Source organism: Gymnoscopelus braueri (genome assembly GCF_963280865.1).
Source record: "Gymnoscopelus braueri genome assembly, chromosome: 4".
In the NCBI taxonomy this organism is placed as follows: Eukaryota; Metazoa; Chordata; class Actinopteri; order Myctophiformes; family Myctophidae; genus Gymnoscopelus; species Gymnoscopelus braueri.
In genome coordinates, this window is record NC_137605.1 from 53674019 (window position 1) to 53690002 (window position 15984).

General features: G+C 42.8%; 1 protein-coding gene across 5 annotated transcripts in view; it reads right to left on the bottom strand.

Annotated features, from left to right (window-relative positions):
• The window catches only part of LOC308084557 (rho guanine nucleotide exchange factor 2-like), a 78810-nt gene that overhangs the window by 50854 nt on the left and 11972 nt on the right, over window positions 1-15984 (bottom strand). For 3 of the 5 annotated variants that reach the window (XM_080427241.1, XM_080427242.1, XM_080427240.1), the window contains exon 6: window positions 15171-15402. In XM_080427241.1, coding sequence (XP_080283367.1) covers window positions 15171-15402 — 232 coding nt within the window. Of the gene's footprint in view, window positions 1-3772; window positions 4125-15170; window positions 15403-15984 lie in introns of those variants that run through there. The other 2 variants (XM_080427244.1, XM_080427243.1) reach the window with 1 other exon arrangement.

The following is a 15984-nucleotide window of genomic DNA, read 5'->3' on the forward strand; positions in this document are numbered from 1 at the left end:
TGTGTGTTATTTAGATAGACATACTATTTGATTGACTACAAACGCTCACAGACTGTTATCGTTTGCATCATGTTGTTTGGACAGCTGGAAGGTTTGATTTTGTTTACCTGGAATGCTAGTTTCTTTGCAACACTTAATTGCTTTCTTTGCGCTCTACTTACATGTCTATTTACCCTGTTTGTTGACTTGTTGTGTTCGTGTCATTTACTCTTTAGATTTTGCACATGTAAGTTTCTCTCAATACAAGCGTCTGGTAATGCCTAAATTAAATTGTAAATTGTGCACGTGTGTTGTGATGGAACAACCCATAAAGACGGAAAGCAACACACACACACACACACACACACGCACACACACACACACACGCACACACACACACGCAAACCCCCCCACACCTGTGTGCTGTCAATTGCTCATAACGCTGGTCAACAGTGACGTCTCTGCCTGCCTGTTCTCAGACATCAAACAGCCGTCTGCCGCTTACTCTATGACTGCAGGGGAGTGGGTGCACACGCATGTGTGCGCGCGCATGTATGGCTTTTGTTCTGAAGCTCTGGTCACTGGAGCACATAATGATAATACAAAGAGTTGATTAAACACACACACACACACACACACAAAGTAATGTAACACATGCTCCTGTCTGTAACAGACACATGACAACAGAGCTGCACACTAATACACACACACATCCACTAGTCTTTCCTAGCTCATAATGTAGGAAGTCTCTCTAGGAAAGGACTGGCAGATGAATGACAGAAAACATAATAATAATATTTCATGTACAACTCATTCAGTCAAACAGTATATCTCTCTTCAGATCACCCTTCCAACCCTCCCCCGAGGCCATATGTCACAGACCGTGTGTGTGTGTGTGTGTGTGTGTGTGTGTGTGTGTGTGTGTGTGTGTGTGTGTGTGTGTGTGTGTGTTCCGCCTTTTAGCACTTTGTCCCACATTTGGAAATAATTGCTAAATATCAAGGCTAAAGGGTGTTTATTATGAGCTGTATGTGTGTATTACTCTAATGCACTGTAATCCTTTACAATGTTATGGATTATTGATATAATCATTTAAAGTTTAAATGATGACTTAAAGATCAATATAAATGAAGTGTGTGGATTCACAACTCTATGAACTTAATGCACTCATCGACTGTTACATTGACAAATGTTAAAACGATTATATTATTCATATTTGTATCCTTTCACATTTAACTACATTTTAAACTCTGTAAATGTGTGTTTATTTCAGTCTATGAACTGGTGGGAACTGTGAACCAATACTACAACTACCATTGGTGTGTGTGTGTGTGTGTGTGTGTGTGTGTGTGTGTGTGTGTGTGTGTGTGTGTGTGTGTGTGTGTGTGTGTGTGTGTGTGTGTGTGTGTGTGTGTGTGTGTGTGTGTGTGTGTGTGTGTGTGTTAGTTGTGGATGAGCAGACGTGTGACACAGCATACCAGCCGCGTTTCTGTGTGTAATGCCGTGGCCGTGCACATGCTTGTTCTGGGCTGTGTGTGTGTATGACAGTGGAATTCAATTGGTTTTGGTCAAAATGGGCAATCACACGTAGACAATGAGCTGTGTGTGTGTGTGTGTGTGTGTGTGTGTGTGTGTGTGTGTGTGTGTGTGTGTGTGTGTGTGTGTGTGTGTGTGTGTGTGTGTGTGTGTGTGTGTGAGAGAGAGAGAGAGAATTGTTGCCATGGTTACCTTACAACACTGCATGTGAGTGTAAATGTTTTGAGACATTACTTCACTTCAACTTACTAAACACACAACGACCTCAGATAAGCTATCAATATGCAAACAAACACACACACAATAATCTGACTGTGTACACACACCTACACATGAACTCACAGGATATTGTACTGTATAAATGAATCCCACACTACACCATACAAACCCCCCCCCCCCCCACACACACACACACACACACACTTAAAACACAAACACACACACACACAGTCACAGGGTCATGGTTAGACTAAACCCTGAGCCTGACATTTCACCTGATCAGATCAGGTACAGGGTAGACTAAACACAGAGACGGGGGGAGAGAGAGCAAGAGAGAGAGAGAGAGGGGGAGAGAGAGAGAGAGAGAGACTGACTTGTGTTCACCAGGGAACCTTGTGACTTCGGCTGTTTATAGAAGTTATTCGCCTTGAGACAGAAAACTGATTAACACCGCACGTGCGCGCACACACACACACACACACACACACACACACACACACACACACACACACACACACACACACACACACACACACACACACACACACACACACACACACACACACACACACACACACACACACACACACACACACACACATCCACCAGTATTGATAGTCTATATATACACAATATTCATTCATAAACAGTATTGATTGTTGACAGACTGTACATAATATATTCATCAACTCGCTGAGTTGACAGGCCATGTTCATCATCATACTGATAGACTGTACATATTCATCATGTACTAAGTGTGGACAGACTAGTATATTCATCATATATAGGCCTACTCAGTCTTGATAGACTGTATGTGGATTCATCATACTGTATTTACTCAATGTTGACAGACTGTAAGATACAGAATATTCCACTGAATTAAGAACTTCCGTTATGCCTCTAAATGAAAAGGTCGGGTGATTTCCACTAACTAACCTAAAGCCACACATTTAACATCCACAGCACACTGCTTATTAAAGGCTCTCTCTCTCTCTCTCTCTCTCTCTCTCACACACAGTGTGTGCACACACACACACACACACACACACACACACACACACACACACACACACACACACACACACACAGAGAGAGAACGGTTGGTTGGCTTGGCTGCCCCCTCCCCCAGGGCATTTCCTCTCTCTCTCTCTCTCTCTCTCTCTCTCTCACAGACAACGTGTTCACCAGTGTTGCCATGTCTGCTTATCATAAGCGACTTTGGCCTTGTTTTTCAGTAAAGTTGCTTGTAAACATTGGTAGTTGCGGGTTGCGTTTTTTTGGGCTAGTTGCTTATTTGGGCTTGTTTTCTAATGTTGTTTAAACCAGTGGTTCTCAAACATGTTCATGTCAAGGAAACCCAAATGAATATGTATTGTTGTGCCAGAGACTCCCATACAAGATTGTGGATTTGAAAATATTCCTAAATGTTTTTTTTTCTTGAAAATAGCCGATCTATAAGCTCACAACACGTCGCATCGCAACGCGTTGTGAGCTTGTAGATCGGCTATTTTCAACTATTCATGTGGCTTCTTTTGGGCTTGTTTTCATATACCAGGTTTGCTTGTTTCTCTCGCGAAACCTGGCAACACTGGTGTCTTCTTTCTTGGCTGCAGAGCCGCACAATGACCGTCCAATGCCACGCTGTCCACACTCAACATGCAACCCCATGTTAGCCTCATGAATACATAATAATACACTTAAAAAACATAAAATACAGCAATAACCGACAGCAGGCCATCAGTGACAGAAGCAGAGGAGACACTGGCATTAGATTGGACTGTAGATCCGCTAGTTTGATTGAGTTTTTAATTAGCTTAGAGAGAGAGCTACTTCCATCTGACCAGGACACAAAGTTGAGATTTATAATTAATTAACGGTCGATCACCGACATTTATAAATGCACAAGACGCAATAAAAAACAACTGATCAAATAGTTTCACCGCAGCAGGACTTTAAACGTGTGGAACAATAGAAGTGACCCCCGTTTAAGCAAATGAAAGACATTTTCATGTGATTTAATGTGATCTAGTGGACTCACTCTGAGGTTGATCTCTTTCATTCTCTCCTGGCGGGTCTTGGGCAGCGGTTCCGCCGTGACCCGTTGTTGGGACATCATCACCGGACCGGGGGAGGAGGAGGAGAACTATAAAGACGGACCGTTGTGCTCCAAAAGTCTCCCAAAATAATAATGTCTTCTCCTTTTTAATCCTGGGTAACAAACTCCTCCACACCGGGGTAGGAAAAGCCGGTGAATCAAGGTTGAAATAGATCCGTGGTGTTGATGATCATAAAACATGAAATAACAGGGTCATAGATCCATGAAGTTTGGTTTTATTTGAGGTTTTTTCTTTTTCCTCCTACGGAGTGTCTCTGCTGTGTTTGAGTCTATGTACGGGGTCCGAACGGCAGTTCTTTCTTTTTTTTTTCTTGCAGCAGGGTCTCTCTGGGGGGAGGGGGCGGGGCCATGAAGCCCTCACCACGCCTCCTAGAGGCGGAGTCATTTCAGTGACAGACATTGACAAGCTCCCCCAAGAAGAGCTTTGCAGAGTGCAGACTCCTCAGAGACTCAATAAAGTTGACAAATAAATCTGCTGCAAGCTATTAATAAGAAATAAGAAACCCTTTTGACCTTTGTAAGATCATTTATTTGAACAGCAGAGAGAGGGAGAGAGGGCGAGGGAGAGACCACAAGGAGAGAGGAGGAAGAGATGGGCTTAAAGGTTTTTTAAGTCTAACTTTGGAGCAGGGAACGCCCTGCATCTGCAAACCACACAACCACACACACAACACACCACACCACACCACACACAACACACACACACACACACACACACACACACACACACACACACACACACACACACACACACACACACACACACACACACACACACACACTGTATTTGTAAACACATGCACAGTTGCACACACACATGCTTGTACACAAATTGGCATGAATTTAGTTCACTTTAGTCCCCCACAAACACACAGACTACTCCTACAACGCAGACTGTTAGCATGTTAGCAGAGTCTCCTACACTGTCTCCCTCTCAGCTGTCCTACTGTCTGTCTCCCTCTCAGCTGTGCTACTGTCTGTCTCTCCTACACTGTCTCCCTCTCAGCTGTGCTACTGTCTGTCTCTCCTACACTGTCTCCCTCTCAGATGTCCTACTGTCTGTCTCCCCTGCATTGTCTCCCTCTCAGATGTCCTATTGCATGTTTCTCCCACACTGTCTCTCTCTCTCTCTCTCTCAACTGTCCTCCTAGTCTCTCCTGCATTGTCTCCCTCTCAGCTCTGGCGGGGTAATGTGGGTATATGGAACCGTTTTGTCCCCCCTTTTTGCCACTGTACGAGTTAACTGCTGCACTGGGGCGACAGTAGATTGGTGTGTGCAAGACTTAACCACTTAAACCCCCAGCATCTGTATTGTGGGGAAAGCTTTCGCAGAAAATAGCACATCGACAAGCTGAAGTGGTTCAGTACCAGCTTTGCATGAAGAGCACTGGCCTCAACCCCGTCGCCAGACTCAGTACATAAACACAGAGCAAAGTAGCCGAAAATGAATGAGCCCTTCCTGTTATGACCTGTTCTGTGTTCTGGGTTCCTTTCCTCTCTGTTCTGTCTTCCCTATTCCAACTCTTCCTGTAACTGTAATATAGAGAGCTCAAACAGAACATAATTTCGCCCACACTTTTACACTGTGGTCCAAGGCCATGTCCAGCCTGATGAACACTTGGGACTTTCTGCTCTTCCTCATGGCCCTACCTTCGGATTATGCAGTTATCTTGTGTGAGCTACAGTATGCGGTCGAACCTGAGACGCGCTGACACGTATTACTGTATTCTTGCACTAAGTCATGTACAGTATCTGCTGCTATGCTCACTCACCTTATGTCTAACCTCAGGTATGTATGTACTGCACTGGAATATGTAAATATGTAAATATACATTGTTCTCTCTCTCTTCTCCTTGCTAGCCCCACCTTCTTCTTCCCTTTTCTTTTTATGGCAAGAACAAAAATGATGGAGCTTGCACAAAAACAAATTTCACCCACTGTTTTACACCTGTAAACCAGTGATGTGATGAAGTTGATTCTGAATCGTATGATGTGACAATAATTCTGATTCCTATTACACATGGTCATCCAATTATCTAGGTCATACATGAGCAACTGGCGGCCCGGGGGCCACATGCGGCCCCCACCTTCACTTAATGCGGCCCGCAGGTTAATATCGGAATACTGATATATTATTGATTTCAGCTGTTACAATTCCAAACATGCAAACATGACCCGCTTTAATTACTTCAGCCTATATTAGTAGCTCAATGACTAGTATCAAATTTCTATTCTAGTCTTTTTTATGTTCAAAGTATTTGTATTTAATATATATAATACATAAAGTTAACATAAGTATAACCAAATGCATTTGAAATTAAATAAAAATGCTACTTTTCAGGATTCCAATTCAAACATAGCAACAAAGAAAATCAGGATTCCAATTCAAAAACAGCAAAAAAAATAAAAATAGGATTCCAATTCAAAAATAGCAAAAGTTGCCCATCTACAAGCTCAAAACGCGTCGCATGGCTAAGTAGCCTACGGCATTAATTTACTAAAAAAGTTAAAATATGGAGATAAGAGGTGTCTGCCCGACAGTATATGCAATGTGGCCCTCTGGAGTGAGTGTGGAAATATAGTGGCCCTCTCCATCATCAAAGTTGCCCACTCCTGAACTAGGTGGTGATGTTGCAACAAAAAAAACTAGGCTCCTAGAAATATGGTGAAACTGTTATCTCTGGTACTGCAGGAACACACTATTGGGTCTTTCAGCTGCATGCATTTTCAAAACATTAGCTGTTGTTGTTCATCATCATGGCATAATATAGCCTACAACGACAGGCTACATTTTGCAGCCCACACAGGCTACAGGCTGTAATTTGAATATACAAAACTATAACATGAATACATATAGGCTTATATTAAAATGGAAACGCATAGCCATAGTATGTGTAAGAGAACTTCCCTGTGACACACAATTACAGGTTTACAAGAGAATAATCTGTAGTTATGTTACGTTCAAGTGTGTCTTTACACTGCAATAAACAAGAGTGAGATTGGAGGGGTGCAACCACAGAGGACAGTTGCAGCACGATGACACATACTGTCTGGTATTATGGCGTTCGCTGGTTCACCAGACTGTGGGTGAACAGCTTATAACAAGATTGTAAAATGCAATGTTTGAAACTCAGCAATCCACTGGAAAAACTGCTTTTATGCTGTCTGCCTCTGATCACAGTCACACATTATGGTAAAGACTGACAAATCTAGAGATAAAGTAGTAGATTTTCAGTAGATGAGCTACAGTATCACAGCCACACCCAGCTGTAGCCTATTTGAATCAAATGCATTGTCTGAATTGTCTGGCGGCCCACTGGATGTATAGGATCCATACTATGCTGTGTTTAAATATATCTGACCGGTCTGTGAACCATCACACACGTGATATCATAACAGTCCACACGCTCAAACAACCAAATGCCATAATGTGAGCTAACGCATGCACATTACATTACATTACATTACAGTCATTTAGCAGACGCTTTTATCCAAAGCGACTTACAATAAGTGTATTCAACATAGGTAGGGAACGAAAACTACTAATCACCAGAAGTCTTTAGTGCATTTTCTGCAAAAACAAGCAACCAAGAGTATACCTAGCGCTAAGGTAAAAGTGCAATATATCAGCTACCTATTTCCTTAAACAGATGAGACAAAATAGCTAAATCAAATGAGCATGAGCTAAAACAAATAAGTGTATCGACTAAACAAGATCCAATAAACAATACAACAATAGAAAACAAGCGTTCGTACAACTAGTTAACAACAAGTAGGTCAGGCAGAGAGGAAGGGTAGTGTTTCCTGAAGAGGTGGATTTTCAGCCTGCGGCGAAATATGGGCAGTGACTCTGCTGTCCTAACATCAGTGGGAAGTTCATTCCACCACTGTGGGGCCAGAACAGAAAAGAGTTGTGACCGTGTGGATCGGCCAGAAGGACCCTTGAGTGATGAGGCAATCAGTCGCCCCGAGGTGGCAGACCGAAGTGGTCGGGCAGGGGTGTAGGCGTCGACCATAGCCCGGAGGTAAGAAGTAGCTGTTCCTTTCACTGCCCTATAGGCTAGCACCAGGGTTTTGAACTGGATGCGAGCCGCTACGGGGAGCCAGTGTAGAGAACGGAGAAGGATGGTTGTGTGGGAGAACTTGGGGCGGTTGAACACCAGACGAGCCGCAGCTTTCTGAACAAGCTCCAGAGGTCTGATGGCAGATGCCGGAGCACCAGCAAGGAGGGAGTTGCAGTAGTCCAGGCGGGAGATGACAAGAGCCTGGATGAGCACCTGGGCTGCCTTCTCCGTAACATGAATTCACAATAATACTGTGTAGAGACTTGGGTACCGATAGCCAAGTGGCACGTACTACATACTGTAGGCTCTGATGCCAGACCCAGTTCGATTCCTGGGCCGGGCGGACCTTTCCTGCAAGAAAACACTGTGGAGACCAGTTTCTGGTTGAAACTTTCAATCAAGAGCATTACGTCGGGCATTATGAGTATGATCATTATGATATACAATATGCATTTAACAATACTGTGTATTATAATCACAAATACATAACAAAACAAAATACAAACTAACATCCCAATGAATCTGTAATACACTATGATGCTATTATGCATGATGACCAATCATTGAAGCCGATGTCTACACCCCCCCCCCCCCCCACACACACACACACACGCACACACACAGATTCAGTCATCTCTAAGCCAATGGCGTGCTGAGGTGCAGTCAGGCCCTGAGGGCTGTCATCAAGGAAGCGCTATATAAAAAGGTGATTAAGAGGCCAATAGTGCAGAACATTGTAACAGCAGTAGGGGATAAGATTAGATCCTAAATAGGATGACTTGCTAAGTCAGTTATCTGTCTGGGTCCAGCACACACGGAGTACGCTCCTCGAGTCAGTTCTCATTCTCACGAAGGTTACCTAGTTATCTGTTACACGGGCAGCCAGCCGATTTGCACGTCTCTGACCGGACGTTCCCGGACGGCCGTTCAGATCGGGTTGAAACCTTCCTCAAATTCGGAGTCATACGCCATAGATGACACGTGACAGACAGGCCCCATGACAGGCCACCTTTCAGGAGGCCAAGAAAGGAGGTAGTACTATTTTCCCGTTAGACAGACGACCCCCCCCCCCTGTTCTTGTACATTGTCTTTTATTTTATCTTATTTATTCCCCCTTTTTTTAATATGTACATAATGTTATCTTTTACCATTTTTGGGCGGTGAAACCGCCCCTATAAGTGAGGTTTGGATATTTGTACAACAAATCCTGCGCTGTGATTGGCCAAAAAGTACCCCGCCTAACCCTGCGCCGTGATTGGCCAATCACAGTCTATTCAGGACTGTGATTGGCCAGTGTCACATGACACATGTGCATAGCCCTATATAAGAAACCATAACTTTAAAAAAAACATAATTAGTTTTTTTTAAGTTATGGTTTCTTCCATCATAAAGAGTGTTTCAATAAATGTATTTATTTTTTGTACATGATTGGTTGACTCCATTCAGTATTGTGATTAGCTAGCAAGACACCGCCCACTTCACACAGGGTGTGATTTTTTTTTTTTTAATGATATTTGAACTGTGGTCCCACTTTATGTCTATGAATTGAATATCAAGGACCTCATTGGAAACAAGACCGCAAGGACTTTTATGAACGGACCTTTTAGACAAAGTATTTTAAATGTAACTGTGCTGTTTTACATTTTTGCCTAATAAAATATTCAATCAATCAATCAATCAATCAATCAATGAAGTCCGAGATCCATGATTAGATTTTCTTCTTTATAGTTTATTTATTTAGTGGGCCTGATCTCTTGAGAGAGCCATTTATGTTATTGTCACTGTTCTTTATTTTTTCCTTTACAAATCTTTCTCAAAACCTTTGGGCTTGTTTCTAAAGTGCATTTTGCTTATTTGGGCTTGTTCCCTAATGTTGTTGAAACCCAACCCGATCGCCAGAGGAAACGTTCTCATTGAACGTTTTTCAAATTCCGTGCATAGACAACAGGAAAACCCGAAAATCCGTGCATAGCCGCCTCGCATCTCCCCCATTGTGACTAAACCATTTCGGAGGCGCGCAGTCTCAAGGGAACTGTCGCCACGTAAGGGACCACCGAGTGAGCTAAGGCGAGCGAGTTGCCGTCCCGAACGTACCGATAGGCACAGAATCGTACATTTTGTTGTGGGGACTGCTCTGCTTCCGGGTTTTTCCGGGTTGCAACTGGTTACGCCCACCGTGGGACTCGCCGTACATATGCACGGATTTTCGGGGTTTCTAGGCGACTATGCACGGAATGACGTGCACTGGATCCGTGCAATGTATACTAAATTCTCTGGCGATCAGGCTGTTAAACCAGTGGTTCTTAAACATTTTCACGTCAAGGAAACCCAAATGAAAATGTAATTTGTAACACCATATTTTCACCTAGAATAGAAGCTTCATTGAAACGTTAAAATGTCCTCCTTTGTGAACAGTTGAACTGTTAAAAAAAATCTTTTATGGAATCTTTAACGTTTTAAAAACTTGTATTGAAGCTATGATGTCCGTCAGATTTGATGTTACATCGTCTGGCGCAACATCGCAGCAACTTGGAAGAGTTTGTGAATGGATGACGTCATGCGTTTTTATATGGAACATCCTGTGTCAGACACCAAGAGATGGAGCCCACAGTTTCTCCAACAACAGTACCAGTGTAGTCTAGTCAAAACTCCCAGCTGTTATTAACATTTCAAGAGGAGGAGAAAGGATGGTCAGAGAAGAGAGTAAGAGAATAAAATGAACAGATAGAGGAGTCAAGCATGTTCACTTTTCAAAAGAGAGAGAGAGAGAGAGAGAAAGAGAGAGAGAGAGAGAGAGAGAGAGAGAGATGGAAAATGTAATGAAAAGTAGAGGAGTGTGTGCGCGCGTGTGTGTGTGTGTGTGTGTGTGTGTGTGTGTGTGTGTGTGTGTGTGTGTGTGTGTGTGTGTGTGTGTGTGTGTGTGTGTGTGTGTGTGTGTGTGTGTGTTTGCACGTGTGTGTGTGTGTGTGTGTGTGTGTGTGTGTGTGTGTGTGTTTGCACGTGTGTGTGTGTGTGGAGTGGGAGGAGTGGGAAACAAGAGAAAGTAGGAATGAGGAGAGAGGATGATGCAATAATGCCAGTTAGTAGAGCAACTAGCAGCAGCTGGTAGAGAGAGAAAGAGAGAGAGAGTGTGAGAGAGAGAGAGAGATGGCAAGAGAAAGAGCGCAAAGTGGAGCAACAGTTAAGGAATGTTTTCATGAGTTTCATGTAAAAACATTGCATGTAAGCACACACGCACGCACACACACACGAGCACGCACGCAGCCATGCACACACGCACGCATGCACACAGTCACATGCTTAACACAATCACACACACTACCAGACAATCACACACACACACACACACACACCGACACACGTTATCAGTTCTATGTATAACATTTAGGGACAGTTCTGCCCTGCCCAACCTGAGACCCCCAACCCAGTGTTGATTTTGACAGCACATTTTGATATAGTTTTCAAAGTAAGTAAGTAAAGTCAAAGTCTTTTGAATAAAAAATCCATTTAGTTTTATTTAGTCATCTGAAACGTTTACATTTTTGTCTAGTTTTAGTTGACTAAATATCATAAGATTTAGTCGACTAAATCTACAGTTGATTTAGTCGACTAAAATGTATTTTGGCAGTGCCTTGATGGCGTCGTAAAGGCTGATTTTACTCTTGGTTGCATGCTGAAAATAGCAGATCTACAAGCTCGTTGTAAGCTTGTAGATCTGCTATTTTCAGAGCGCAACACCCGAGCGCAACCAAACATAAAATGACTTGTCTTTTAGTTCTACTGGATCTCTTCTCCACTAGTCCCTCACTAACATTTTAGTCTAGTTTTTATTTGTTGACGAAATTGCCAATATATTTAGTCTTAGTTTTAGTCTTCATAGATTAGTTTTTATTTAGTTTGTATTTAGTTTTCGTCAGTGAAAAAAGGTAGTCGACGAATTTTTTTCGCCATAGTTTTAGTCGACGAAATCAACACTGCCCCGACCACCGCCCTGCCCCATTCATTAGGTGAACTGTCCCCTCCTGTGACCCCAATGTATTTACTGTCACTGACTTGACTTTGTCACTCTGTCACTTCACTTTACACCACAATTAGTGATGCGTGACCCATAGCCAACCTAATTGTTACCAAATTAGGTACACATGATCTTGAGAGTCATGTGACAATGAGCAGCAAATTGGCTTAAAAAATGTGCAGAGGGGGGCTATTCCTTAAAAAGAAATGCAGCATCCAATCAACCCCAAATTGGAATCCCATATTGAGGAGGGGCTTTATAGCAGTGCTTCTCAAACATTTCCATGACAAGGACCCCCAACTTGATACCTATTTTGGCCGCGGACCCCCATATGGTTTGTGTCAGGGAAGGGAACCCCGTAAGAGACAATTATTTTTTAACAAAGTATACAATATGGTTAAAGTGGGTTAGGGTTATCTGAGGGGTTTCCAGGGGGTCCCAAGAACCCACTTTGAGACCCACTGCTCTATAGAGCCCACCTCATCCAACAGGTCCTCTGCTGTTGACCACCACAGGAATAAACTGTGACATCATCACCAGAAGGCCTTATCAGTGGAAACACTGAGGCCTTATCTGGAAACTTCCCTCTAGGCATGCTGGGAATTTCCCTACAGACCTTCTAGGGAGAGATCATGATGCAGACAGCATCATTTTGGTACTTACAGATACGCACGCACGCACGCACGCACGCACGCACGCACGCACGCACGCACGCACGCACGCACGCACGCACGCACACACACACACACACACACACACACACACACACACACACACACACACACACACACACACACACACACACACAGAGATACAGAGATAATCAGGGATAATATGCTGTCCTACGAAACATTTAATGGTACAGAAGTGCATCTCCTGGCTTAGTGGGTGTTAATTAATGAGAGTAATCTTTGTTGATATATATACTGTTGTCAGAAGAAGCTAGACAAAAGAGTCATATTTATATATGAATACCCAATAATCAGTAATAATGATGATATTGCATGTTAGTTGTGTTCATGTGAACAGTCAGAGGTCCCTCTGCTGGTTAGATACAGACATTACACTAACACTTCACCTACTTGACAGGGCTTGTCATACAGTAGGCAGTGTGTAAATATTATTTCAGAACGATATAGATATCCTGTTTTTATTCTTATTACATTTAAACCTACCTCATTATCTTTAAGCAGGTAGATTAGATTGTCAAGGTTCAGTGCCTTGCTCAATGACACTTTGACAGTACATGTTGTTTATGGAATCAGATTTAGTCTCAATAATCGCAAATGTACAAAACAAGAATCACAAATGTATGCATTAATTATAAATTATAAATAGAAAATAATCTGATGCAGACATATATTTCTCATTTTAAATAAATGCAAAAATAAAATGCACAAAAACAGTTTTAAGTGGTTAATGTTCACATATGTTGTTAAGTCTCAATTTATCAATCACCAGAATATATGTGGATTCCATAGCATTTCTGTGTGGATTCTTTTAGACTTTTCTGCAGGTATTTATTTGTGTTCTACTTCAAACACCCAAGCATATGATTCAAGGGTGTGTTCAGTGTGAACTCAAGACGTTTCACACTTCCTACTCCACCCCAAAGTGGTTGAAACAAAATACTGTCTGCTTTCATAAAATATGACATGACCTTATCACACTGTATTTAATGCATAGAGACTTGAAAGTGTGCTTAAAAGCATAACCACACATCATTATATTTCTTTTATGTTTTAGTGCAGTGATGTGGGAGTTGCAAAGTGTAATTTTGTTGCACCTGAAGTGACAGTACAGGAACTGAACTGAATTGAACAATCTGGAAATCAACATAACATCCACATATGTGTTAGCTAAACCATACTGCAGTGCTTCACAACTTTTTTTTGTCTTAGTACTCATTGAGCTATTTTGGCATGGCGATAGTACCCCCTCCGTCATGCATTTTGACTAACCTAAATGTGTTCTATTACTATACAATAATATTCATTGACATATTTATTATCTAGTTGACGAGACACTGTATTGAGAGAGATCGTCGGCCGCTTTCTTGTCAATCATAGTTACTTTCAGCCCAAACTATGGCTTCTGCAATAAGAATGATATTGTTGACAGTAGAATGTCAACAATATCATTATCCGTATCCACCACAACCAAAAATAAAACACTGTGGCTGCGGTTGATCTGTGTATGTGCAGGTATAGGCATAAAAAATATATATTGAACTGCCGATGTTTGTCATTGGCCTCTTTTTTCCCTTAGACAACCCTATCAAACCCTCCACCAGTGGTTCTCTTTTTCATGTCAAGGACCCCTAAATTAATGTGTATTTAGGCCGCGGACCCCCATCTGAAAAGATTTTGTGCCAAGGACCCCCGCATACAAGATTTGTGGTGTGAACATTTTGAAAAATATATATATATATATATTTTCAAAGAATGTCAAGATGCTTTGAAAATAGCTGATACATATAGGGCCATGGGGGTCCCCGGACCCCACTTTGAGAACCCCTGCATTAGACCAAGGACCACCATAACTCAGAGAGTGTACAAATGGAACCAAATGGACCCGCAAGGGTCCATTTGGTTCCATTTGTACACTCTCAGAGTTTCAACCAGAGTTACAACCACTCTCAGAGTTACAACCAGAGTTACAACCACTAAGGGTCCATTTGGTTCCTATCCATCATTTATCTGGGGACCCCCTGGAACCCCTTCAAGGATCCCTGGGGGTCCGCGGACCCCACTTTGAAAACCAATGCCCTACACAACCTAGTAAAACCACTCTCACCACCTAGTAAACCCATACACAACGTAATAAACCCAAGCCACTACCTAGTAAACCCTAGCCACACACCATAGTCAAACCTACAGCCACCATTTGGCTCCCAGACAGTAACTGCCATCTGCCCTGCATTTTCTTCAAAAGATACACATTTCTAGTTACATTATGAATATGAAATGTAATATGTTGGAATACCAGTGGCACAAAATGCACGTACTGTACATATGCACAGGTACGCACGCACGCACGCACGCGCGCGCACGCACGCACGCACGCACACACACACACACACACACACACACACACACACACACACACACACACACACACACACACACACACACACACACACACACACACACACACACACACACACACACACACACGGGTGGTCCTGACCCTGGACACACATGCACACGTACACACACACAAACACATAGGTGGTCCCGACCTTGCGCTGGGTGGCCATCGTGCGGAGGAAGCTGAACGTTCGTCCCAGGGAACTTCCGGTCGCTTTGCCGTTCCTCCTCTCCACCTCCTTCTCCACCTCCTCTTGCACCCCTCCTCCCGGGGGCCTCCCTCCCTCTCCCTCCGTTCTGCTCCTCTCCTCTGACGCCTCTCTCTCTCGTCCGCGATGTCTCCACTCCTCCGCTCCCCACACCTCCTCCAGATCCACATCCACACTGAGGAGAGAGGAGGAGAGAGGAGGAGGAGAAAAGGAGACAGGAAGAATCTACTTTATTGTCACGCCACACGATTACAGGTGTAAAAGACTGGGTGAAGCTCTCAACATTTGCAGTTACAAGAAGAGTTAGAATAGGGAAAGGAGAGCCTGACCGATACTAGATTTATCGGACAGATGCTGATCCCAATTTTGGAGTCCTAGACCATTGGTTACCAGTGTTGATTTCGTCGATTAAAACTATGACGAAAAATGTTCGTCGACTACCTTTTTTCACTGACAAAAACTAAATAAGAACAAAAAAAAAACTAAGCTACGATGACTAAAACTAAGACTAAATATATTGACAATTTTGTCAACAAATAAAAACTAGACTAAAATGTTAGGCAGATCTACAAGCTCACAAGTTTGTGTCAATGTGAAGCTTGTGAGCTTGTAGATTGGCTATTTTCAGCATGCAACCAAGTGCAAAATCAGCCATTACGACGCCATTACTGCTCCACCAAAATACATTTTAGTCGTCTAAATCAACTGTAGATTTAGTCGACTATAATCTTATGATATTTAGTCGACTAAAACTAGA